This window comes from Muscardinus avellanarius (assembly GCF_963383645.1).
Source record: "Muscardinus avellanarius genome assembly, chromosome: 2".
NCBI lineage: Eukaryota > Metazoa > Chordata > Mammalia > Rodentia > Gliridae > Muscardinus > Muscardinus avellanarius.
The window spans coordinates 167,296,344-167,324,272 of NC_137787.1; the positions used below are offsets into that span (position 1 = coordinate 167,296,344).

General features: G+C 42.1%; 1 protein-coding gene across 1 annotated transcript; it reads left to right on the plus strand.

The window, feature by feature from the left end:
- Positions 1-520: 520 nt before the first annotated feature.
- KLF5 (KLF transcription factor 5) lies at positions 521-20,912 on the plus strand (the record flags this gene model as incomplete). Its single annotated transcript, XM_080720029.1, has 4 exons — positions 521-781; positions 3,066-3,939; positions 5,140-5,199; positions 20,734-20,912. 4 exons carry the CDS (start codon positions 521-523, stop codon positions 20,910-20,912), a joined length of 1,374 nt encoding a protein of 457 aa, XP_080576155.1.
- Positions 20,913-27,929: the final 7,017 nt, after the last annotated feature.

Sequence of the window (27,929 nt, forward strand, 5' to 3'; positions counted from 1 at the left end):
ATCTGTCAGAGAAGTTGTGTACAAACTGCGCGGCCGCCCTGCGCGCGAAGCTCGTGGCTGGAGGGGTGCGGTCGGCCGGCCGGGGGCGTGGCCTCGGATGAAATTCTCGCTTGTCATAGGCTGGCGTCTCGGGCCCGGCCTGCCTCGGGGCCGGTGGATTCGCCGCGGCGATGTCAGTCAGGCCGGCGGGCCCCGCCTCCCCAGAGTTGGGAGAAATAGAGGCGGGCGTCAAGTGTCAGTAGTCGCAGGGCAGGTACGCGCGCTCGCAGCTCGCTCGCGGAGGCCGGCGGTGGCGGGAGCGGGCTCCGGAGAGTGAGAGGGTGGGGCGGGAGAAAGTGGCCGCCGGGAGGACGCGCGGCCCGGCGGAAGAGTTGTGCTTTCCGCGCGCGCCTTCGAAGCCCGCGCCTGCCGTCGGCCCGGGGCTCTGCCCGCGCCGCGCCGCCCCTCCGCCGAGCTCGCCCGCCCGAGCCAGCGCGGGCGAGGTGGGAACGCGCCCGAGCCGCCGCCCCCCCGAGTGCCCATGGCGACGCGGGTGCTCACCATGAGCGCCCGCCTGGGACCCGTGCCCCAGCCGCCCGCCCTGCAGGACGAGCCCGTGTTCGCGCAGCTCAAGCCCGTGCTGGGCGCCGCGAACCCGGCCCGCGACGCGGCGCTCTTCCCCGGCGAGGAGCTGAAGCACCCGCACCACCACCCGCAGGCGCAGCCCGCGCCCCCGCAGCCCCCGCAGCCCGCGCCGCCGCCCGCCGCGGGCCCGCGCCTGCCCGCCGAGGAGCTGGTCCAGGTAGGCTGGGCGCCGCCGCGGGGCCCGGGCGTGTCCCGCCTGCGAGCGGGGGCGGCAGGGGCCGCTCCAGGCCGGGCGCCCGCCCCGCCCGGCCCGCATCCGTGGAGAGCAAGTGGGGGGCTCTGGGGGTCCGCGCGCCCTGGCCCGGCCGCCTGCAAGAGGGTAAATAGGGAACTGGGCGCTGGCGCTCACCTTTTTTTTTTTTTTTTTTTTTAGCATGTGGGAGATGAAACCTTGCACCCCTCTGTATTTTGCGTAAATGACTCCTTTGCCTCTCATTCCCAAAGACGTGGCCTTTGGAGGTCCACCTCCCCTCGACCTCTAGGGTTTAGAAACTCGGTTTGGGGGTGCTGGGAGAGCTAGCTGGCTTGGGGTTTCATACCTTGCTTGAGGCTCAACCCCGCTTTGGGAGCGATCGGAGGGCCGCGTTTGGGAAAGCGGAGTTGGATAACTAAGGTTGTATCGCAGCGTTTATTTTGTTTTTGTTTTTGTTTTTTGTTTTTGTTTTTTCTTAAAAAAGAAAAGGCAAGAAAGAGGCCCGGGGTGGTGTTTTCTTAGTGTGCGCGTAAATTTCCTTCCCCAGCCGCGTTGAAAGCTGGCAGTTGGCTTTTACACTTGCCCAGCAGCCGAATTAGAGCGACCGCCTGTTTCTTTCGCCCACGCACGGAGTCATATAGCCCAGAAAAAAACTTCCCGGGACTTTTAGCTTGTCCCAAGGAAAAAAAAAAAAATTGGAAACATACCCACATGCAAACAGCTGGAAGAGCTAAAATCAGAAACCACTAACCGCCACGGGAGCGCAGTGCACGAAAGGGTTTAGTTCGGTTTATTTCAAGACGCTTCATTTAATAGCCCCTTGGTATTATTGTGTATTTGTTACCCAGCGCCTACTCCGGGGGGTCTGCCAGTGTCGCCGTGATTTGAGAGGACAGTGGCATTTGTCAGAGATGTGACTCACATGACTACAGCGTTAATTTTTATTTTTAAATCGTATCTGTCCGGGAAATCCCGTGCTCATCCACACCGTGTGATCTGAATGATCTGAGGTCCCAGACGAAACGCTTTTGAAATTTGGTAGCAAAATATGACGTTCTTAAATTCACTGGTGAAGGTGTCGTGGTTAATAGTTACGTGAGCCATTCCACCTAATTGGGTTTTGTTTTTCGACATTTCCTGTTCAGTGTTAAAAATTATGAGAAAAATAAGCTTATATTATTCCAGAAGGCAAAATTAGCTGTAAAGAGATTGAGGCGACTTGTAACAAGCAGGATTGTGTCCTAAAAAAAAAAAAAAATCACAACTTGAACTATTTGGTTATTTCAGTTTGACAATTTCCTGCCTAGGAGACATGAGAGGACAAGGGATGACTGGGCTTTTTACAGAGTAAGGGGGAATGTCGCACTGGCCCACTGAGGAGGACATGATAAATGTTTTGCGGATGAGTGTGCTAAGGATACAGCAGCCTCTCCCCACCCACGGGCTTCTTAGCACTAGTCTACCAAGGGAGTGATTTTCCCTTAGGTAATTAAAGATCTGTTTTAGATAGGGATATGAATAGGAACATTTCATTATCTTATTAACCAATTACCGAATCTGCTGATTAAAATCAACATTTAGATCAAATGTTGAATGAAATTGTTTCAGTGAATATTGTTTTGCTCAAAATATTTAAATTTTTATCGAAACATATTATTAAAAAGAACACAGATTTTCACTGAACTATAAGCAAGAATAGGTACTGAAACCAAGCAATGTTTTATATTAAATCTTCTGGAACTATCTGGCTAAGCAAAAAAGAATTCTTTTTGTGATGTTTTTAATGGCTTTTTTGTTTTTTAAGTAAGACCTGTTAAATCTGACGATGAGACATGGGCTGAATCGAGGTCGTTTGGCAATACTTTAATACTGTACTTTAATTGCAAGCTTATCTGTGTAATGGGGCAGGGAATCCTGCTTGTAAAAGGGTGATACTGTTGCATCAGAAAGGAATATATTTTGTTGGCTTCCTTTTTTTTTTTTTTTTTTTACTTAATTTGCCTTTCACTGTTTTGTCTGGGGCCGATTTTTTGGAGCGATTTTACCAAGACGGACTTACTTTCGTAAGCCTTTGGTGAACCAATAATTACACAATTGACAAAATAAACCCGATATGTTTATAAGCAACACTTAGGAGATTGCCTTAGTACATTATACAGGGAACATTGGGGGCAATTTAGTAAGCGCCCTTTGTTCTTCCTGAGATGAACCAGGTGGATTATGTGTGTTTGTTTCTCTTCTTTTCTAGACAAGATGTGAAATGGAGAAGTATCTGACACCTCAGCTTCCTTCAGTTCCAATAATTCCAGAGCATAAAAAGTATAGACGAGACAGTGCCTCAGTCGTAGACCAATTCTTCACTGACAGTGAAGGGTTACCTTACAGTATCAACATGAACGTCTTCCTCCCTGACATCACTCACCTGAGAACTGGCCTCTACAAATCCCAGAGACCGTGCGTAACACACATCAAGACAGAACCTGTTACCATTTTCAGCCACCAGAGTGAGACGACCGGCCCTCCTCCGGCCCCGACCCAGGCCCTACCCGAGTTCACCAGTATATTCAGCTCACACCAGACCGCAGCTCCAGAGGTGAACAATATTTTCATCAAACAAGAACTTACTACACCAGATCTTCATCTTTCTGTCCCTACCCAGCAGGGCCACCTGTACCAGCTACTGAATACACCGGACCTAGACATGCCCAGTTCTACAAACCAGACAGCAGTAATGGACACCCTTAATGTTTCTATGTCAGCCGCCATGGCAGGCCTTAACACACACACCTCTGCTGTACCGCAGACTGCGATGAAACAATTCCAGGGCATGCCCCCTTGCACATACACAATGCCAAGTCAGTTTCTTCCACAACAGGCCACTTACTTCCCCCCGTCACCACCAAGCTCAGAGCCTGGAAGCCCCGATAGACAAGCAGAGATGCTCCAGAATTTAACCCCACCTCCATCCTATGCTGCTACAATTGCTTCTAAACTGGCAATTCACAACCCAAATTTGCCTGCCACCCTGCCAGTTAATTCGCAAAACATCCAACCTGTCAGATACAATAGAAGAAGCAACCCTGATCTGGAGAAACGCCGCATCCACTACTGCGATTATCCTGGTATGTGGCCCTACCTGGTTGACATGTGCGCGAGTGTGTGTGTGTGTGTGTGTGTGTGTGTGTGTGTGTGTGTTTAACAAAGTTTTAAACATTTACTTGAGAAAGTTGTCCCTTAGTTTAAGAAAAAAAAAATCTATTTTTCTTATTTCTAGGCTTACCTTGGTATATAACCTTACCTATTGCTTATTTTACTATTACTATGTTTGCTGTACTGGGGATTGAACCCAGGGGTTCTCTGCCAGTGAGCTATACCCCCAGCCCTTTTTATTTTTTCTTTTGAGACAGAATATTGCCGAGTTACCCATATTGGCCTTGAACTTGCAATCCTCCTGCCTTAGTCTCTGAGAGTTATTGGGTGGGATTACCAGCCTGCACCACCACACCCAGCTTTGTTTTATTTTATTATATATTAAAAAATATACTACAACATTCTGGGGAAATGTTGTAACCTTGGACTTTAAAAATTCCAAGCGTTAAATTCTAAATTAGCTGCCATGGAAAGAGGTGTCAAGTAAGATAGGGAAAAATAACCTGTGGTAATGAATTAGGGGTTGCCTTGCCTGTTGGCAGGCACAAGGTTGTCCAAGGATAAGTTTTAAGGATGGTTCCGATAGCATGTTAATTCTTGAATGAGATATGTGGCCCAAAATATAAATTGATGACAGTGACGAATATATTTGCAGGTTGCAGGCGTAAGCTAGTTTATGATTAATTTAGGGTATAATTTATTGACCATGGTACATGATATGGCATGACATGCTGAATGAAAAAAAAAACAAGAAATGTAGTACAGAAAATTACAGTCATCTTAGGTAATGGCTTAGCATTGTCAGCTCTATCCATTAAAAATTTTTTTTAAAAAAAAAACAGGTACTATAGTAGCTCTTAAATCACTAAAGTATGTATCGCTAGTAAAAAGCATCTACTGGAATATAAACACAAATTTTCCATTTGTCGCTTGGCTCAGGTTTACCTGTGTTCTTTCCTACTAAAGTGATACATAAAACAAATCACTTTGTGCCTTTAATAAGGTAATGGAGGAGGGCTCCTGAAGACTTAAAATTGAAGCTTCAGATATTTCATCTAGTATGAGCGATTTCTTCCTTAAAGCCAGATTTTGAACACTGAATCATCAAATGTGAAGATTTCAAAAGGCACTCCAAAATGACAAGCTGTTCTCCCTCTGCGCTTTTATTTTAGGTTGCACAAAAGTTTATACAAAGTCTTCTCATTTAAAAGCTCACCTGAGGACTCATACTGGTATGTAATTTTCTTGTTAATTCTTGGAGTTGTGTAAATAGCATAAGTGGTATTCATCCTTTTAAAAGCCAACACGTGTTTGATCTCTTCTTTCTTCTGTCAACTTTTATTTTTTAATGGCCTACCTTTTCAGCACTGGCTTGGCTCAAAATTCAGTTCCCTGAGAAAGTCTGGTTCCAGAAAGACTGATGTTCCCTCAAAGAGGCCTTGCCCTGTCTCCTCATGTAGAATTAATTACCCCAAAACATAAACAACAGTGTTTACTAATGGATTTTAAAACTTTGAAGGGCAGTGCTATTCCTGTCTTGAAAAGAAAGGGAAAAAAATTTCCCTCCATGGTAAACCATTTTGCTTTAATAAAACCCCTTTAAACACTAAGATTATTTTCATTTAGCACACATACAGCATTCCTGCTTAATACATTATCTTTAGTTTCTCTGTTTACTTAAAATATTTGTATTTAGCATATTTGCTGTGCTGGAGGAAAAGTAGGCCTGAAATTGCAGAGTATTAAAATCAGGTGGTCAGAAGTAGGGTTATGGTTTAAAGTATGTTCTACACGCTACCCCAATCCACGTTGATAAGTTTGAGAGGCTTCATCTTTAGTCTAGCTTATACTTCATCTGTGCTTAAATTTACTTTTAAGTTTAGCCTCTTTAATTATATTTTTTTGTTTGTTGTTAAACTCATAGCTTAAGAGTTTTTCGGTTTTTAAAACTTTATATCAGAAACCCAGTTTATGATGAAACTAGGTGGTATGCTTTATTAAAGGGCTTCACGTACCCATAATATTTCAAATATATAGATGGCTACTATTTGTAATTTTCTTTAAAGAATAGCCCTCAAGGAAAAAACTTTTTATATAAAGTGATTATACTTTTTTTGCTCAGTAAATACAGCCTTTACCTAAAGTTCAAAGAATAAGTTTGCTAATAAAAGCAGTGACCTAGCAAAATGTATTATTCCATCATTGCTATGGAAACCCAAGTATTCAACAGTTCCTTTGAATGGGTAGTTGGATTAGTGTGAGGACTTGAATCTCCCCAGGCTAGATGTTACTATGGAAATTGAGTTTTGATAAATGAAGTAGTTATCTCTAACTGCTACATTAAAAAGTAAAAGCCTTTGAACAAAGGTCAATGCTGAGATGGAGCCCTGAGAGGAAGGAATACTGTTGCAGACATTTTGTATGCATGTTAGGAAGTACTGCTTGATAGTCCCGATGAGAAACAATAGTTATTAAAAATCCTAGCTATTAAAATCTGAATAGCATTGGTAACAATGTGAATACCCGAGCTTTTTGAGAAGCTGGCTTTTTAAAGAAAAGATATCTTTTGTATTTATCTGAAATAAAGGAGTTGTTTTGGCCTGAGGATTTTAGATGTAGACAAATTGGTTATGTAAAAGGAAAGATCCTATCTAAGCAACCCAAGGTAGAAATTACGTTTACAGTGAGGCGCTCAAGAATCAAGCCCAACAAAAAGACTTCAACCTAAAGTTTTCAAAATACAAATAACAAGTGCCAGGAAAATGTTCTATATAGAAAGACTAAAATATACTCTTACAGACTATATTGTATTGAGGAAACATTAAAAATGGTGTTTTACCCGAAATTTTGATAAAGGGGAGATAACTTAGAAACATTTGAACTGTTTTTCTTTTTCTTTCTTTCTTTCTTTTTTTTTTTTTTTTTTTTGGAAGCCCTTGAAACTGGAGATAGGAAGGAGAGAATTAACATTTTCATAGGGTTAAAGTCTCCTAATAAAAGAAGAGTACAATTGCATATTACGGTACAATCAACTGCTGATTGCAGGGATGTAGTGGAGCCCTATCTAAATAGCCTTTCAACCCCTGTCAGGTTTAGGGCTCTGAATGCTTGTACCTGGGATTCTGGAACTTGACCTGCTGGCAAAGAAATTTAATAGTGGGTTGTCTTAACAATGCTTGTACTAATAAAAACAAACTAAAAAGAGGACCTAGGCCTTGTTTGGGCCCCATGCATGGACTTTTTCACCTGAGCGTAAGCACCCTGGCCTTCAACAGGGATTGGGCGAGACCCTGTAATCCAGTTTAATAAAGTTTTGTTTGATAGTCTTTCAACTGCCCTGGGGAGGGTTTTACCAGACTTGTTTATCTGGCTAAACCCGTTCTTGGGTAATCGTAGAGCATCGGGTTGTTTTCTCCTCATTTCTAGTTTTTAGACAATGCCTTTTAAAATTTACCTGGGTGCTCTCCCTTGCATCCTCCCCACCCACCGCTTGTTTTCCAGTGAAGGTATCAGGAGTCGTGAAGGCTTGTGCAGAGGCTTTTTCTTCTTCCATTTCCCAAAGCTCAAGTAAATGAAACGGTTTCTTCCTCAGTAATTTTCTTCATTTAATAGCCTCTTAGGTTTTCTTTCTGTCCTTCTTGCTCCTATTTGGACAGTTTATCAGGAAATATAAAAAACTATAGCAGTGATGGCGATGTAAAAATACTTTTTTTTTTTTTTTTTTGCGGGTCTAGGGATGTAACCCAGGGGCATTCGCCCTCCAAGTTACGCCCCCTCCTGCCCTAGTTTTTATTCTTTATTTTAAAACAGGGTCTCACTGAGTTGCAGAGGGCCTCACTAAGTAGCTGAAGCTGGCTGCAAACCGAGCCACAATCCTCAGGTCTCAGCCTCCTGAACGATGGGATTACAAGCATGCACTACCACGCCTGGCCCTGAAAAATATTCTTTTTTTTTTTTTTTTTTGGTAGTACTGGGGTTCCTGGAAGCCCTTCTACTTCCGGGCTACACTCCCAGACCTATTTTATATTTTTTTTTATTTGGAAACAGGATCTCTTAAGCCAGCAAGGCTGGCTTCCAACCTGCACAATCCTCCTGTCTCTGCCTCCCAAGTGTGGGGAGGATTACAAGCGTGCGCCACCACGCCTGGCTGAAAACTATTCTTTAAATGATTGCTGTTTTGCAGAAAGGATGTCAAGAACTCTAGCATTGCTTTGGAAAAGACTTTTTTTTTTTTTTTTTGTATTGGGGTTGGAACCTAGGGTCATTTTACCTCCGAGCTACACCCCCAGTCCTATTTTTTTTTTTTAATTATTCTTAATTTGGAAACAAGGTCTCTCTGAGTTGCAAAGGGCCTTACTAAATAGTAGCTGAGGCTGCCCTCCAACTGTGATCCTCCTGTCTCTGCCTCCCAAATGCTGGGATTATAAGCATGCACCACCACGCCCGGCTACATATTCTGAATTTAACGCGGGTTGTAAATTGAACCAAAGCAAAGCGTCTCAAAAACTGAACCTTTTTTCTTTCCTTCCCTGTATGTATGTGTGTTTGTGTTTTACTGGTCATTGAGCCCAGGAGCATTCTAACTCTGAGATCTATCCCCAGTCCTTTTTATTTTTTTTTCTTTGAAAACAAGGGTCCCACGAGGCTGTTGTAAATCTCTCTATTGCTAAGCTTTTCTTAAACCTGTGATCCTCCTCCTGTCTCAGCTTCCCAGGTTCTGGGATTGTAGGCATGTGCTATTATACCTGGCTCTAGAATGGAACTTTAAAAAAATTTTTTTTAAAATTATGGGTGAAAGAATAAGAGAAAATAGTTTAAATAATGCAGAGTTCTGGTTTCTTTGGGGGGGGGGTATGGTCAGACAAAACACCTAAAATATATTTTGCCTCAATTCTAGGGAATCCTTATGTTTCATTCGTGTCTGTATACCTAAAATAGCATATTTACGGCCCATCAAGGCCTCCTTCAGGTGCTTGAGTGGGTGTTTGTGTGTGTTACTTGTAATACATGTATATATACATGCACATCATGCTCCTGGTTAGAAGTTGTAGTTACGGCTGCTTCTAAGCAACAGTGTGAATAAGTGGTATATTTGCAAATCAAAATGTCTATACTTGTACAATGGCATTTAGATGAATATTCTATTGAAATATGTATGCCTTATAATGTATATAAGGGCCTGTACCCAGGGAAGTTCTTTTGAGCTATACTCCCCAGCCCTTCCTATCCTTTTATTTTGAAACAGGGTCTTGTTAAATTGCTGAGGCTGGCCTCAACCTGCAGTCCTTTGGTTTCGGCCTTTCGGGTACAGGGATTGCAGATGTGCTACCACACCTGGTGCCCAGACTTTTTTTTCTTTCTTTCTTTTTCTTTTTTTTCTTTTTTGGTGGTACTGGGGATGGAACCCAGTACTGGGGCATTCTACCTTTGAGCTAAACCCCTAGCCTTATTTTTAATTCTTTATTTTGAAACAAGGTCTCACTAAATTGCTGAGGGCCTCACTTAAGTTGCTCTGGCTGTCCTCTAACCACCATCCTCCTGTCTCCACCTCCCAGGTACTTGGATTACAAATGTGCACCACTATGCCTGGCCCCAGACATTTTTTTTTTAAGATTCAGATGTCATTCTGCCTTTGCAAGTTACCATGACTGAGAAACTCTCATGCGAACAGCATAATAGTTTTTGTTTTTTGTGAGTTGTGTGTATATGTTTGTGTTACTGAGAATGGAATCCAGGGCCCTTCTACCTCCCAGGCTATACCCCTGGGCCTATTTTATATTTCATTTGGAAACAGGGTCTCACTAAGCTGCTAAGGCTGGCTTCAAACCTGTGATCCTCCTATCTCGGTGTTTCTTGAGTTTTGTTGTTGGGTTGTCTTTTGATGCTGGAATCCAACACAGCGCCTCGGTGCATTTCAGGCAAATGCTTTACTGTATATCCACAGCCCCAGCTTCCAGTTCTTATCTATCTTTCCTCTACGTGTGTGCGCACGCGTGCGTGCAGACAGGCTAGGGATCAAACCTAGGGTGTCCTGTATGCCTGGAAAGCATTCTACCAAGCGACTCAACCTCTTATCCATAATTTCGTAATAAAAATTGAGATTGCTTTTTAGTCTTAACTTTGTGGAAAAGGGTAGAAATTAAGTGTTCAGACTCTAGTTGTCCAGAGAAGTATTTGACTCCTGTATCCCTGACTCCCATATCTTTCAAACTGAGAGGAACTCCATGCCTCTTTCTGATTATCCCTGGTTGAGAAAGAAAAATATAATTGGAAACGCTCCCACAAAAGAGCGAATGAGCAGGACATGGACTCTCCAAGTAAAGTACTGTCTTTCAAGGTTCTGTTTTAAAGAAAGAATTCCACTTTAAGTCTCAGAAGGCTTTCTAGCACAAACCTCCTTGTTAAGGGGATAAGTTTGTTCTTCCTTACTTGTTTACACAGAACACTTTCTTTGTAACATGTAAGATATTGCTATGCATACTTTAAATCTGTGATCACTACTTGAAATTTTAATTTTCATTATTGGTTAAGTTCTGAAAAAAATCCTTATGATAGGAACATTTTTGGTCTAGTACTTTTTTTTTTTATAGTACTAGGCGTGGAACCCATGGGCATTCTACCTCTGAGCTACGCCCCCTGCCCTATTTTATATTCTTTATTTTGAAACAGGGTTTCACTAAGTTGTGGAGAGCTTCACTAAATAGCTGAGGCTATCCCCTAACCAGGATTCTCCAGTCTCAGCCTCCAGAATGCTGGGATTATAAGCATGTGCCACCATGCCCGGCTGTTCTCCACTAACTAAAAATTTGATTTTAAAAACATAGGTAATGTTGGCGGGGTGTGGTGGCGCACGCTTGTAATCCCTGAGCTTGGGAGAGACAGACAGGAGGATCACGCAGGTTCGAGGCCAGAGTCGCTGGCTTAAGAGACCCTGTTTCCAAATAAAAATACAAAAATAGGTCTGGGAGTGTAACCAGAGGTAGAAGGGTTTCCAGGAACCCCAGTACCACCAAAAGAAAACAAAAAAAACCAACAAAAAAACATAGGTAATGTTAACAACGAAGATGTTTTCATGATAGGCACAACTCTGAAATGAACATTCAAAATAAAAAGGGCTGGGTGTGTAGTTCAAAGGAAGAGCAACCTGGATTCATTTTCTGGTACCAAAAAAACAACAAAAAAAGCTGGAGCCTGGCATGGTGGTGAATGTTTGTAATCCTAACATTTGGGAGGCGGAGACAGGAGGATCTTGTTTTGAGGACAGCCTCAGCTACTTAGTGAGGCCCTTTCAACTCAGTGAGACCCTGTTTCAAACTAAAAAATAAAAAATAGGGCTGGGGGTATAGCTCGGAGGTAGAATTCCCAGTACTGCAAAAAGAAAAAGAAAAAAAAAAAAGAAAATGCAGAAGAATTTATCTCGGCCCTAATGGATGGAGGTCATATCATTTGTATCTAGAATAGATCAATATTGGTTAGATGTGTAACTTATATTATTGGGAGAAGGAACATAGGGGGAAAATATTTTGTAGGATGAGATTTAGTGACGAATGATTTTGCCTGTAATAATTGCCTTGCAGGAAAAGAATCATGTTAATCATGTTAGTTTTTTAGTGTTGAGTGTTAACTAGTTAAACTTTATTTATTTATTTATTTATTTATTTATTTATTTATTTATTTTTTGTGGTACAGGGAAGTGAAACCCAGGGGCTTTTCTATCTCCAGGCTACACCCCCTGCCCTATTTTTTTTTTAATATTTTATTTAGAAACAGGGTCTCATTAAGTTGCTGAGAGCCTAAGTAGCTGTAGCTGGCTTCGAACCTGTGCAATCCTCCTGTCTCCGCCTCCCAAGCGCTGGGATTACAAGCGTGCGCCACCATGCCCGGCGCTCAGCTAAATTTTTTATTCTTTATTTTGAAGTAAGGTCTCACTAAATTGCAGAGGGCCTCACTGAGTAGCTGAGGCTGACTTCCTTAAATAATTTTTAATATTGTTACTTCCATCTTTGACATTTATATTCTATATTGTCAATTTCCAGTTTATGTTAAAAAGAAATAATATACTTGTTGTTTCAGACCCCAGAAAAGGTATTTATGAGCTTGAAAGCTTAGAAACAATTTCTTTTTAATGACTCACTGGGAAGATTAAACTTTGCTTCTACTACTTGTTCATCTGAAAAACATTTACTTAGGAAATTGATTAAACATTGTTTCTCAATGATAAAGCTTATCAAAGGTTAAGAAGCATAATTTGATTCAGCAAACGTTTGGCTGGTTTTTTTGTGGAGAATCTAAAGACGAATAATCTCTTTACCTTATGTTTTTAAACTACTGGGAGAAGATGGTTCATAAGTAGATTAAATAGAATTCCTGAAATCCAGATAGAAGCAATCAGCTGTGCTCTTCAAAGAAACGGAGGGAACTGCGCTTCCCCTTTTTTAAGTAATAATTTAGTCACCCAGGAATTTTACATGTTTTTGATTTTTAGTTCTATAGGATGTAGCAGCTGTTTACTTGATGACCTACATCTTTTCTGGTGAAAGATTAGAAACACAGTAATGTCCTGCTTGAGTCAAAGTATCTCTGCACAGCATTTCTGAATTTTTTACTTTCCAGGATTCTAAAAATTCTTGATTAGTTACTGTTTTTTAGAAGTGCACAGTAGGTAACTTGTACTTAAAGACATCAAAATAGAAGCCGGGCGTGGTGGCTCAACGCCTGTAATTCCAGCATTTGGGAGGCTGAGACAGGAGGATTGTGCAGGTTAGAAGCCAGCCTCAGCTACTTAGTGAGGCCCTTTGCAACCCTGTTTCAAAATAAAGAATAAGCCTGGTGTGGTGGCTCAGGCTTGTAATCCCCTTGCTTGGGAGGTAGAGACAGAAGGATCACGCAGGTTCAACGCCAGCCTTGCTGGCTTAAGAGACCCTGTTTCCAAATAAAATAGGTCTGGGAATGTAGCCTGGAGGTAGAAGGGTTCCATCCCCAGTACCACCCCCCCCCCCAAAAAAAATAATAATAAAGAAAGAATAAAAAATAGGGCTGGGGGTGTCACTCATCAAAATAGAATAAATTTGACCTTTTGGCTTCTTTACAAAGAAAGCATACCTTAGTTGGGCATGGTGGTGCTTGTCTATAATCCTAGTGCTCGGGAGGCTGAGACTGGAGGATCCCAGGTTTGAAGCCAGCCTCAGCAATTTAGCAAAGCCCTGCAAAATTTAGTGAGACCCTCTTTCAAAATAAATAAAATTGGACTGGGCGTGTGCACTACCATGCCCAGCTTCATGTTTAAGGGCTGGGGAAGTAGCAAGAGTTTCTCTGCTATGACCTGGGCTGCAAGGTAATCCTTGATGGCATGTTCCCTCCAGATTGCCTCTTTTGAAACAAAGCCTTTCTAACTTGCTTAGGCTGGTATCAAAATCTATTATCCTTCAGCCTGAGCCTCCTGAGTAGCTGGGATTGCAGGCAGGGGCCACCATGTCCCTTGGCCAGCACAGCTCTTCCTTCTGGTTCAGCAGATCAGCATCCCCCAAAGAAGACCTCCCCCTCATTGCCTGTGAGCAGCGCTAGGGCCTCAGAGCAACTTCATTTCCTCAGGTCTAGTCCAATTCTGTCAAACAAAACTTATTCTCATCGGATTTATCCCGATGGGATGGCTAATAAGTGATTCTTAATGGTTTTTTTTTTTCTCTTGAGATTAAAGGCAGTTTTTACCTAAATATACTTTTAAGTCGGATTCCCCTTGGCAGTACCAGGCAGGGTAAAACCTAGCTTTTTCCTAACTTTCTGGGAGAAATAGAGAAAAGCTGCCGGTCTCATATGCACCTCTTCCCTCTTCCATTAGGAAAAGAACCAGCCACACCTTGGCTGGACCAGTGTGATTTTTTTTTTCTTTTTTTCATGGAGGCCTTGGGAAAAGTGTGGGATCACAGCAGAGTTGAGGACAGGCTCTGCCCCTTCTTTTAACCATAAAAACTAGCTAAGAAGGTAAAGCATAGGTAGTTGAGGCCCTCATAAAACAGTATATGTACAAGTGAAAATCAAAACGTCAACCTAATGCTTCAAAAATACCACTATTCTGGAGGGAAAAGCCAGGACCCTCTGCATGCTATAGGCACACATTGTACTACAGAGCTGTATCCCTAGCCCAGTTCAAAATAAATTGAAGTAAACCGGGTGTGGTGGCGCATGCTTTTAATCCCAGCATTTGGGAGGCTGAGACTGGAGGATTGCGGTTCGTGGACAACCTCAGCTACTTAGTGAGGCCCTTTGCAATTTAGTGAGACCCTGTTTCAAAATAAAGAATAAAAAAAATAGGGCAGGGGGTGTAGCTTGGAGGTCAAATGCCCCTGGAACATCCCCAGATCCACACACACACAAAAATAAAAATAAATAAAAATAAAAATTATAAATTGAAGTGATGGAGATAGAGAAGTGGAATGATCTCTAATAGTGCCTGTCAGAAGAGGATAAGATGAATCAGTTTTGGGGGGAATATACTGGAGATTGAACCCAGAAGCATTCTACCTCCTAGCTACATACTTCCAGCCCTATTTTTTTTATTCTCTGTGTGTGTGGGGGGGGGTACTGGGGGTGGAATCCAGGGGCTTTTCTACCTCTGACTATACTCTGACCTATTTTATACTTTATTTTGAAACAGGGTCTCACTAAGTTGCTGAGCGCCTCACTGAGTATCAGAGGCTGGCTTTGAACCTGTGTGATCCTCCTGTCTCAGCCTCCCAAGCTCGGGAATTACAAGCATGTGCCACCACGCCCGGCCTTTAAATGGTCTCACTAAACCAGGCGCGATGGCACATGCTTATAATCTCAGCATTTGGGAGGCTGAGACAGGAGGATGGCGGCTCAAGGACAGCCTCAGTGTAGGTCTTTTGCAACTCTGGTAGACCCTGTTTCAAAATAAAAAATAAAAATAGGGCGGGCGAGTGTCTCTCATTCCCAGCACTGCAAAATAAATAAAATTAAGTTGTTTGAGCCCAGAGACCAACTCTTATTTATGTTCTGCAAGGCTTTTAGTATAGGCTGCAGCCTATTTATTTATATGTTTGTTTATTTAGTGGTACTGGGGATGGAACTTGGGTTTTCTACCTCCAGGCTACGTTCCCAGACCTATTTTATACTTTATTTGGAAACAGGGTCTCACTAAGTTGCTGAGGCTGGCTTAAACCTGTGCAATCCTCCTGTCTCAGCCTCCCAAGCACTGGAAGTAAAAGTGTGCACCACCATGCCTGGCTTGTCTGCAGCCTCTTTGATACATACATTCTCTTCAATTCTGGTGGCTTTTATCTTTATCAAATATCACGGGTTGTATTATCTTTTTGTCACTAGGAAGGAAACGGATATGCCCAAATTTACTGTAATAAAGTTTTTAAAATTACCTGATGCTATCTATTCTAAAAGAAATATTTCCTTCTGTGATTTTTTTTCCCATTAAGAGAATCTATGTAGGATATTCTAGAGAAGAATATTGGTATGAGTCTATTAAATATGTTTAGCAGAGCAGAGAAACGTCCCATTTTATTGTGGTAGGTCCAAAAAAAGTCTTTTTCTCTTTATCAGAAGCAAAAATAGATAATGTCTTAGTTTCTTAGGAAGATTTTTTTTTTGAATACAAACAGTTTGCTAAAGCCACTGAAATTTACCTAGTCTGAGAGAAATTAACCTTCTTTACTTAGGTGATGTTTGGGATTGCCAGTACCAGCTTGAGGCGGGTTTAAGGATGGCCTCTCTCCTCCAGGCCCTGAGTGGTGGGTCTCTGAAGAGGGCTGGCTCTGCTCAAGTATGCCTGGGCTTCGGGCAGTCTTGGGTTTAAGGACTGCAGTGAGTTCATTAAGATATATATATATATCTTACACACACACACACACACACATATATAGCATATGTGTGTGCTATATATGCGCGCGTGTGTGTGTGTGTGTGTGTGTGTGTATGCACGTGCGTGTGCTGGATATCGAACCCCAGAGCATTCTACCTCTGAACTACACCCCCACTCTTTATATATTTTTTTGAAACAGGGTCCCATTAGGTTGATGAGATTCTCACTACTTGGCTGAGGCTGTCCTCAAACCTGCCATCTTCCCATCTCAGCCTCCATGCCCACCTAGAATCTAATAAATTTGAACAATAGATATGTATTCCTTGACTCATTCAAAGACAGCGTATTGTTTGCTAATGGAAAATTAAAGAAGGACATTAAGGAAAAAGGGCAGGCCAGGATTCATAATGTAGAGCCTATTACCGGCTTCCAGCTTAGGAGGTTATTGTAAGATTGAAACCAGGAGAACAACCTGGCTGTCCCGTACGTGCTTAGTAGATGGTTGCCCTCTTCCCTTTAAAGATGTTTCTGTTTTAACATCTTGATAAAAGATGGTAATGGCTTTGTCGATATGAATAGTATGTATGTTTGCACTTGGACGTTTCTTTTTCAAAGATTAAAGATTCTTAGCAAACTATTCCTATAATATTAAAGTAGAATAAGAACACATACTTTCTTTGAGATAAAGTCGAAGATTGTTTTCCATGCTGTACAAACTTGCCACTTTTCTTTCTTTGCCTTTGGAAAGTTTCACATTAACAGCATGAGAACTTAAAAATACAGTTGATGTTGAAAGAGCTTAACTAAATATTTTAAATTGGTGGTATTGGAAAGAGATTCCGTAAAAATCCAATTAAACTTTTGAAAGCTCTATCCTGTTGAAATATAACTTGAAGGAAGTCAGTTTGGTTTCCCAGAAGTACTCTGCATCGTGTTTCTGGCTGAGGAAGAAAGGCGCGAGCCTGCTGTTTGGCCAGAAATTGGGTACCAGCTTCCTCTACGATGTTTTACTTGAACAGTGTTGACACTTGAACAAACCCATAGAAACGGCCCCGAGTGGGGAATAGTAGTCCTTGCTTTTATAGGAAGACTTGGCCGCAGCGACGATTCTCCCAGACACTGGCAGTATTCTTGGCTGGATAATCTGTAGATGTGCATGAATTGAGAGCAAAACCCCAAATGTTTTAGGAACTTTGATGGCTACTGTATTTTAACCAATCAGTAAAGTAAACTTTAAAAATATATTAGTGCAGTTTATTGCTTTGTGGCCAATCAAAACAGTGAACAAAAAGTCTAGTGTCTCTTGTTTCTTAAATAAACTTTGGAAATTCAGTTCTCTGCTATTTAATTATTAAATTCAAAGGGTTAGCATGATCTCTTTTAAAATTAGAGCTTAGTAAGAAGTTTTTTTTTTCCTCTTGCCTCAGACATCAGAAATAGCCCTTTTCCACTAAAGGGCAGTAAAGTAGTTAACCAATATGTTTTGTTTCTGTGATTTATTTTCATGAGGAACAAAACCAAACACTTGTATGCTAAATTGTTCTTTTCTCTTTGATTTATATCTACAAACCGGATAGCTGCTTTACTACTAGTCCTAAAATGTTACTGCATTTCAAACAGATTATATGTGAAACATAAGTGAAATAAGAGTGATTTATTTCTTTTCTTACTTAAAAGGTTTGAGTGGATTAGCTTGAATTTCTAGTTGGCATTTATGAGAAAAAATCCAGATGTGTATTTTTTAAATGGAGTGATAGAGCTGGGTGGGGTGAACTTGTAATGCCTGTTCTTGAGAGGTTGAGACAGGATGATTGCAGGTTCAAAGCCAGCATTGGTGACTAGGTGAGACTAAGCAACCTAGTGAGACACTGTTTCCAAAAACCAAAAAATGGTGCTGAGGCTGTAGCTTGGAGATAGAAAGCCTCTGGATTCACTCCCCAGCACCAAATCAACGGACAAATGAATGAAGTGATAGGAACCAAAAAGGGAATTAAAGGTTCATAAGTGACCAAGTGTGATGGTATGCAGTTGTGGTGCTGTATGCCCATAATCCTAGTACTCGGGAGGCTGACATGGGACAGTCACAGATTTGAGGCCAGATCTCACAATTTAGTGAGATTCTGTTTCAAAACAAAAATAAAATAAATTGTATGCAGGGCGTAGTAGGGCATGTGGATCACACAGGTTTGAAGCCAGCCTCACCTACTTAGTGAGGCTCCTAGCAACTTAGTGAGAACCTGTTTCCAAATAAAATATAAAATAGGTCTGGGAGTATATATAGCCCAGAGGTAGAAAAGCCCTGGTTCCACCCCCAGTAACACACACACACACACACACACACACACACACACACACACACACACACATTGTGCTGGGGGTGTAGGTTGGAAGTAGAATGCCTCTGGGTTCAACATTAACCCCCCCCCCCCAAAAAAAAAGTAAGTGTGCTTTAGGTCAGCGCCAAAAAGAGGGGAGATGAAAGGTAGAAAGGGAAGGTGACATCCCTGGAAAGAATTGGGACTAATTTCATGTCTCCTATTCTTAGACCTTTATTTTGTTCTGTAGGATTTTAAGAGAGAGGTTATCAGTATAGTAAATAAATAAATAAATAAATAAATAAAGTAAAATAAAATAAAAATAACAAAGCATTAATCATCTTGGGGTTTGGTGTCACACGCCTCTGATCCCATTACTTGGGAGGCTGAGACAGAAGGATAACAGGTTAGAGGCTAGCCCGTGTAACAAAGTGAGACTCTTTAGCAACTACTGTTTCAAAAACAAGAAATAAAAAGGCCGTGGGTATAGTTCTGAGGTAGAATGCCTCTGGGTTCAATTCCTAGTCCCTCAAAAACAAGACAAAACATTAATGCCGAATTGTAGAAACCTCAAGCAAGCTGACGTGGACACAATGTCTTTTCAAATTAGAACTCAGTTACAGCTTCCTGGATATGGTGCCTTTCAATTAGGCAGAAAGGTGGTTGAGTGCAACTCTGAGGTTCTTCTCTTTCTGGAGAAGTCTTTTATTGGGTGGAACTGGGGATTGATCCCAGGGATAGTCTACCTTTGAGCTACACCACCAGCCCTATTTTTTTATCCTTTATGAGACAGGAGGATCCCAGGTTCATGGCCAGCCTCACCTATTTAGTGAAGTTCTCTAACTTAGTGAGACACTGTTTCAAAATAAAGAAGAAAAATAGGGCTGAGAGTGTAGCTTGGAGGTCCAATGCTCCTAGATTCAATCCCCAGTACCACAATAAATAAAGGCATTCAGGGAGAAGGTATCCATATAAAACCCATCTGTATGCCAAGAGTACTTTAATATGCAAATATTTTATAAAAACCCATTGACATTCATAAAAAAATTATAACAGAATAAGCTAGACCTATTAGTTTAGTGCTAAAAAAAGACTGTTCTGGGATTTATATCTAGGAATAACGTGATCTTAAATAGGATTAGTTCTAAAACATTTAAGGTTACATTATAAATACCTAGTCACTTTGAAACTGAAGCAGCTAGCAAACTTGGGAGAACCTTAAGAATAATAAAAATTCCAGGGTGGGAGGGGCTCAGTTACCAATTCACTATTCAAGTGCAAAGAGCTGTGAAGGAACAGACAGGATGGGGACTTGGTAGGTAGGTGCTCTGCTGGCCTGCTCCTGGGGCACCCATCTTTGTTTCGTTCACTCTTGCGTCCTATGCATTTGGGACAGTGTCTGGAGTATAAGATGCTTGGTAAATTGTTCATGGAATAAAAAATTTACATGTATGTATGTATGTATGTATAATTTCTTTGTGGTCCTGAAAATTAATCCCAAGGACATTTTACTTATAAGCTACTTTTCCAGCCCTATTTTTTTTTTGGGGGGGGTGGTATTGGGGATTGAGCCCAGGGGCATTCTACCTCTGAACTATACCCTAAGCCTTACATTATTTGTATTTTGAAACAATCTCTAGGTTAATGAGAGCCTCAGTAATTGCTGAGGCTGTCCTAGAACCTGCAATCCTCCTGTCACAGCCTCCCAAGTGCTGGGCTTACAGGCTTGCATAACACATCCACCTATGGAATGAGTTTTGATTGCCTTTTTGGTACAGCACTTAGCAAAGAAATTATATCAGCAGTTGCTAGAATTGGCCTGACTCTACCAAGGTGGACTTACCAGTACCCGACGTTATGGTCTGGCTAAGAAATGTGTTAGACTAGCACGTGTACGATCTTGGGTTCCATCTTCCAGCATCACACACAAAATAATAAATGTTAAATATCAAATGCATAAAGCTTTAAAGACATTTATTAGCTTTAAAATATTTCTAACTGGGTTTTGCTTCAGTCTGAAAAAAGAGGGTGTGAGTGTGTGTGTGTGTGTGTGTGTGTGTGTGTGTGCGTGCACGTGCTAGTGTGAATCTAAAGAGAATAGAAATGAAGGCCCTAGGGCTCCGCTACAAGCTTCCGTCTGCCTAACGCAGAGGCATCTAGGCCCTGTCTCCATCAAGCAGTTGCAGCCCGGGAAGATCACCTTGCAGATGCTTTGATCAGCTGCACCTGTCCTCCCTTGCTCTCTGCATAGCCCTTAATCTGTAGCCATTTAATTTGGATTCCTTTGTGTAGAGTCCACATTTGCACGATAAGGCTACTCAAGTTAATCTAAGCACTCCATAGATGTGTATGAGCAGGAATACATAAAAATAAGGGCAGCCAGTACATTTTGCATTTGCCTAAAACTGCCTTCAGTTTTACAAAGGCACGCAACACACTTTCTTCTTTTGTCTGGCTAGCAGTTAAAGACCAAACTCTAATGACTCACTCTACTGCTTTGAGGGGCTGGTCATATTTGTTTAGTTCATAATGGAATTTGTATGCTTTTTTTTTTTTTTTTTTCTTTTGCATGGCCCATGCTTTTCCTAAATCGGTCCTCCTCGGTCTTCTCCTTGCTACAGGTGAGAAACCATACAAGTGCACCTGGGAGGGCTGCGACTGGAGGTTCGCGCGGTCGGACGAGCTGACACGTCACTACCGCAAGCACACGGGCGCCAAGCCGTTCCAGTGCGGCGTGTGCAACCGCAGCTTCTCGCGCTCCGACCACCTGGCCCTGCACATGAAGCGGCATCAGAACTGAGCGCCCGGCCCTTGCGAGCGGCCGACGTCACTATTCATATAAAAAAAAGAAAAAGAAAAACGAAAAAACTGGAAATGTATATTTTGTATATTTGAGAAAAACAGGGAATACATTGTATTGATACCAAAGTGTTTGGTCATTTTAAGAATCTGGAATGCTTGCTGTAATGTACCTGGCTTTTTACGCAAGCCGACTTCCCATCTCATGACAGGCAGCGATAGCCCCACGTGGGTGAGGGGCGGAGGGGTGTGCGGCCAGTGTTTTTCCCTAGACCCCCATCATTTAATGTGACAGTGTTTGGTGAGCAGATCAGTTGGCAAGCACTGGAAGAAAGGCTTGCTCGAGTGTCGAGATGCTATTTGACATGGCGTGGTTTGGGTGACGATTAAATAATCCCTTATTAGGTACACACTGTACCTGTCGATTCACGAATAGCCATTGAACAAATGTCTTTTTTAATGAGTTGCCTATATTTGCTATTCAAAATTTTGTAAATATGCAAATCAGCTTTCTATGTTTATTACAAGTTTTTTAGGATTCTTTTGGGGAAAATCATACTTCTTTTGAAAATAACCGTGGATACATTTACAGTTAGAATTTGTGGTAAGATACCTCTCAACATTACCAGATTCATTTCTTTAGGGGGAAGTAATCATTCAAATGAACTTTAAAAAGCTAATTTCATGCACTGATTAAAATAGGGTTGTTTATTTTAAATATGAAAGATGTTTTATATGAATTGTAAACCCAAGAGCTTAAAGATAGTTACAGAATACAAAAGTTAAACCTCTTAACCATAAGCTAAACACAGTATCATTTTTAAAGAGAAGGACTTGTGTACTTTTCACATATCACAATGTTGACTATCTGATGCAGTTTTCATATGTATGTATGGAAACGTTGACTTTGATGCAGTTTTCATATACTGAGATGTTTGCTCGTGCAGTACTGTTGGTAAAATGACAATTTATGTGGATTTTGCATGTAATATACAGTAAGACACAGTAATTTTACCTAAATTACAGTGCAGTTTAGTTAATCTATTGTTAGTACTGACTCAGTGTCTGCCTTTAAATATCAATGAGATGTTGAGAATTTAAGGAAGCAAGTGCTACATATATGCAATATAAAAGTAATGTGATGCTGATGCTGTTAACCAAAGGGCAGAATACGCAAAATGCCAAAAGGGGTCTTAATTGAAATGAGAAATTAATTTTGTTTTTAAAATATTGTTTATCTTTTATTTATTTTGTGGTAATATAGTAAGTTTTTTTAGAAAACAATTTTCATAACTTGATAAGTTATAGTTTTGTTTGTTAGAAAAGTTGCTCTTAAAAATGTGTAAATAGACAACAAACGGTGTAAATAATTTTGTAAGAGGCTTCAAAATGTTTATACGTGGAAACATACCTACATGAAAAGCATAAATCAGTTGCTGTTTTGCTTCTTTTTCCCTCTTATTTTTGTATTGTGGTCATTTCCTATGCAAATAATGGAGCAAACAGCTGTATAGTTGTAGAATTTTTTGAGAGAATGAAATGTTTATATATTAACGACAATTTTTTTTGGAAAATAAAAAGTGCCTAAAAGATGTATGTTGTGGCTTTTTTCTATTTAAAAATGTTTTAAGTACTTTTTTTTTTGCGGGGTTTTTTTTTTGTTTTGTTTTGTTTTGTTTTTGGTGGTACTGGGGTTCCTGGAAGCCCTTCTATCTCCGGGCTACACTCCCAGACCTATTTTTACATTTTTATTTGGAAACAGGGTCTCCTAAGCCAGCGCGCGCGGCTGGCTTCGAACCTGCGCGATCCTCCTGTCTCTGCCTCCCAAGCGCGGGGATTACAAGCGTGCGCCACCACGCCCGGCTGCGGGTTTTTGGGGATGGAACCCAGGGGCATTTGACCTCCGAGCCCTATTTTTTTTTTTTATTATTATTCTTTATTTTGAAACAGGGTCTCACTAAGTTGCAGAGGGCCTCACTAAGTAGCTGAAGCTGTCTGCAAACCAGGATCCTCCAGTCTCAGCCTCCTGAATGCTGGGATTACAAGCATGCGCCACCATGCCCGGCTTTAAGTACTTTTATTGATGCAGTTTAAATGTTCATCATAGCGAGACTCAAAAGTGTTAATAAGCATACATGCACCCGTGGCTTGGTGTATTTCCCTACGGACAACTCTCCCTCATCCTCCCCATATACATTAGTGAGATGGGTTGTCAAGCCATGTACGGACTTCACCTTGTTTGAACTGTTCAATCTTCCCTATTCTCACTTCCCTCCCCAGTCTCCTTTCACTATTCTGTTTTCTCTCTAACCTAGACACTTAGATAGGCAAGCAGGCATTCTACCACTGGGCCTTACCGTATCCTTCTAAGTTTATTTTATCCTGTAGCTACATCCTCCCCCTTCCTTCCCTCCTTCCCTTCCTCCCTTCCTCCCTTCCTTCCTTCCTTCCTTCCTTCCTTCCTTGTGGAACTGTGGATTGAACCTAGGTAGAATGAACTGCCTCCTGCTACACTCCAGCTTTTGTGTGTGTGTGTGTGTGGTACTGGTGGAGCCCAGAGGCTTTCTACCTCCAGACTATACTCCCAGACCTATATTATACTTTATTTGGAAACAGGGTCTCACTAAGTTGCTGAGAGCCTCACTAAGTAGCTGAGGCTGGCTTTGAACCTGTGTGATCCTCCTGTCTCAGCCTCCCAAGTGCAGGATTACAAGCATGCACCACCACACCCGGCTTCCAGCTTTTATTTTGAAATGGTCTTGCTAGGTTGCCAAGGCTGTCCTCAGAACTACGACCTCCTATCTCAGCCTCCCAGGTACTGAGATTACAGGTGTGCATGACCACGTCCAACAACACATACATCTTGATACCAATGAAAGGAACTGGGATGCTGTAGTGAAAGCTGCTTGTAGGTCTGGGGTGGGAACTATACAACATAATGTCAAACATCTAATTCTAGTAACTAAAAATAACCTACAGTGCTATGTCAAAGCAATAAAGCCAAATATGGATTATGGCCCAAAGTATAAGTTAACCCTATGTCTATGCCGATATAAATCATTTGAACAGGAGAGGAGACAAATCTGGAGAATAGCTTCAAATTTTTATAGATACTCTATCCTTCAAGAGTGGAGCCTTAGCCGGGCGTGGTGGCGCACGCTTGTAATCCCCAAGCTTGGGAGGCTGAGACAGGAGGATCGCATGAGTTCAAAGCCAGCCTCAGCTACTTAGGCTCTCAGCAACTTAGTGAGACCCTGTTTCCAAATAAAATATAAAAAAGGTCTGGGAGTATAGCCTGGAGGTAGAAAGCCTCTGGGTTCCACCCCCAGTACCACCAAAAAAAAAAAAAATGAGTGGAGCCTAAAGCTGGGCGTGGTGGTGCACATTTGTAATCTCAGTACTTGGGAGGCTGAGGCAGGAGGATCACAGGTTCCGAGCAGCCTCAGTTACTTAGACCCTGTTTCAAAATAACAAATAGGGCTGGGATTGTAGCTCAGGGGTAGAATGCCCTTGGGCTCAATCCCCCAAAGAGTGGCGCCGCCCTTCATGAGTGTAGTTTGCACATGGTAACTTTCAAAAGAGTAAGGAAGCCAGGTGTGGTATTGCATGTTTATAATCCCTGTGCTTGGGAGGCCGAGACAGGAGAATTAGCGGTTCTTAGCAACTTAGATCCTGTTTCAAAATTAATAAAAATAAAAACAACAAAAAACCAAAACTGGGGTGTATGTGGTTCAGAGGTAGAATGTCCCTGGGTTCAATTCTTCCTAGTACCAAAAAAAAAGTACTGTATGGAAACAGAAGGAGTATCTACAGTGGGGAAGTCTGTCAACATGCCCTAGGCCTGGTGATCAAGGTCCACAGCAGCCGTGATAAGTCACGCTGATAATCTGTGCCCTAGATATGATGTGTTGAGAATGGAACTTTGCCTCTGTGGTCTACCTCCTCAGAACAATAACCTCGGTGTAATCCTGAGAAGCACATTGGACAAGTTGCAATAGAGGGGCATTCTACAAAATGCCTGAGCGGTACTCAGAACTGCCAAGGCCACAAAAAGCAAAACCTGGAAGCTCTTACTGTCAAGAGGAGCTTAAGGAGACACGATGAAATGTAATCGAGTAGTAAAGCAAAACTGAGGACACCTGAATAGAGTGTGGAATTTATTTTTATTTTTTGTAAAACTAGGGATTGTACCCAGAGGTGGTCTATTTTTGAGCTACACCCCCAGCCTTTAGTTTAGTTTTTTTTTTTTAAATAGGATCTCAATAAGTTGCTGAGGACCTCTTTAAATTGCTGAGGCTGGCTGTGAACCTGTGATCTTTTCTTAGCCTCCCAAGAACGGGAATTACAGGTGTGTGCCACTGTGCTGGTTTAAAATACGGAATTTAAGCCGGGCATGGTGGCTCACGCTTGTAATCCCAGCATTTGGGAGGCTGAGACAGGAGGATCTCAAATCGAGGACAGCCTTAGCTACTTAGGCCCTCCATAACTCAGTGAGACCCTATTTCAAAATAAAGAATAAAAATAGGGCAGGGGGTGTAGCTGAGAGGTCAAATGCTTCTGGGTTCCATCCCCAGTACCCTGCCACACACAAAAAGTATGGAATTTAGTTAAGGTATCCGTGTTCACGCAGTTATTATGACAAATATATCTGATGTATACTTTTTTCTTCTTCTTCAGTACTGGGAATAGAACCAGGGACATTCTACCTCCGAGCTACATCCCCAGACCTATTTTTAATTATTTATTTTATTTTTACTTACTTACTTATTTATTTATTTATTTTGCGGGTCTGGGGGTGAAACCCAGGGACATTTGACCTCCGAGCTACACCCCCTGCCCAATTTTTTATTCTTTATTTTGAAACCAGGTCTCACTGAGTTGCAGAGGGCCTCACTAGGTAGCTGAGGCTGTCCACGAACTGTGATCTTCCAGTCTCAGCCTTCCGAATGCTGGGATTACAAGCGTGCACCACCACGCTCGGCTTTTAATTCTTTATTTTAAAACAGGGTAGCACTGAGCTGCAAAGGGCCTCACTAAATAGTAGCTGAGGCTGCCTGCAAACCACGATTTTCTGTCTCATCCTCCCTAATGCTGGAATTACAAGCGTGTGCCACCACACCCGGCAAAATTTTGTTTTTATTAAGTGCAGAAAGAGCCAGATGTAGTGGTACACGCCTATAATCCCAGTACTTGAAAGGGTTAGACAGAAGGATTTCAGGTTTGAGACCAGCCTAAGCAACTTGGTGAGAACCTGTTTCAAACAAAGAAACAAACAATAGGACTGGGAGTGTAGCTTGGAGGGAGAATATTCCGGGTTCAATTTCCAGTACCACAAAGGAGGAAGAGGAGGAGGAGGGGAAGGGACACTAGTAGTCTCACAATAAGTCAGGTAAGTCAGGAGGGATCCCTGAAATTTTTAGAGGTAAAATGAAAGCTACAATTATGTAATTTGGCCTTATACTTTATTTGACCTCAATCTTTTTTTTTTTTTTGGTGGTACTGGGGATGGAACCCAGAGGCTTTCTACCTCCGGGCTATACTCCCAGACCTATTTCCTATTTTATTTGGAAACAGGGTCTCACTAAGTTGCTGAGAGCCTCACTAAGTAGCTGAGGCTGGCTTTGAACCTGTGCGATCCTCTTGTCTCGGCCTCCCAAGCGCGGGGATTACAAGTGTGCGCCACCACGCATGGCTACCTCAATCTTTTTTTTTTTTTTGGTGGGTCTGGGGATGGAACCCAGGGGCATTTGACCTCTGAGCTATACCCCCTGCCCTGTTTTTTATTCTTTATTTTGAAACCGGGTCTTAGTGAGTTGCCTAGGTCCTCACTAAGTAGCTGAGGTTGTCTGTGAACCATGGTCCTCTGGTCTCAGCCTCCCGAATGCCGGGATTACAAGCGTGCGCCACAATGCCTGGCTCTCAAGTCATTTTTATAGCTGTTCATTGTTATGTCCGCTAAGTGATTATCTGGGCTTAAACATATTCTGACTTTTTATTTTTTATTTTTTATTTTTTTTGCGGGTCTGGGGATGGAACCCAGGGGCATTCGACCTCCGAGCTACACCCCCTGCCCTAGTTTTTATTCTTTATTTTGAAACCGGGTCTCACTGAGTTGCAGAGGGCCTCACTGAGTAGCTGAGGCTGTCCGCGAACCGTGATCCTCCAGGTTTCAGCCTCCCGAATGCTGGGATTACAAGCGTGCGCCACCACGCCCGGCTGACTTTTTTTTTTTTTTTTTAATCAAGCTATAGCAATTCGATAAAATCTGAGCCATGCACCAGGTTCCAGGTGGCCAGAATGCAATTCTGTGACTTGGTTTCAAATAAGTAATGCTCTGAGCTTGGACTGTCTCTCGTTAATTTGCACCCCCCCCCCCGTTGTGTTCTCTTCTTTTGCTTCGTTTTGACATTTCACTCTTACATCACAGTTTACAATTAAGTGCGTCACTCGAGGCATCCAATCAGAGACGTCTCAGATAAGCACGCTCTGGTCTGCCTACATAAAATATCTTTCAACATCTAGCCAGATTCCTTCTCCTATCTACAATTAATCCCACCAGAACTTTTTGGATTAACGTATGGGTGGTAACGTAGCATGGGAGGGCTTTCTTCTCCATTACTAAATCTGTCTTTTGCTTTGAAGTTAACCAGACTCCCTCTCTCGCTGGTGAAATTCTTTGCTGCGGTATGAAACTGGTCAGTGGAAACCCTTTTTCTTTTTATTTTTTTTTAAAGCACTCATACCAGGTGGAAAAGCCTGGAAATTATTTAATAAGTGTTTGAACAATGACTATTAAGAAAAACTAAGCTAAATGTGATTGGAAGAGTTTCTTACAGAGAGACAGTATTTTTATTTTTCTTTGTAAACCAGGAATCTCTGTTCTACCTTTTCCTGTCAGGCACGTCACCCCATAAAAGTATGTGAGTTGAGCCGGGCGTGGTGGCGCACGCTTGTAATCCCCATGCTTGGGAGGCTGAGACAGGAGGATCGCACAGGTTCGAAGCCAGCCTCAGCTACT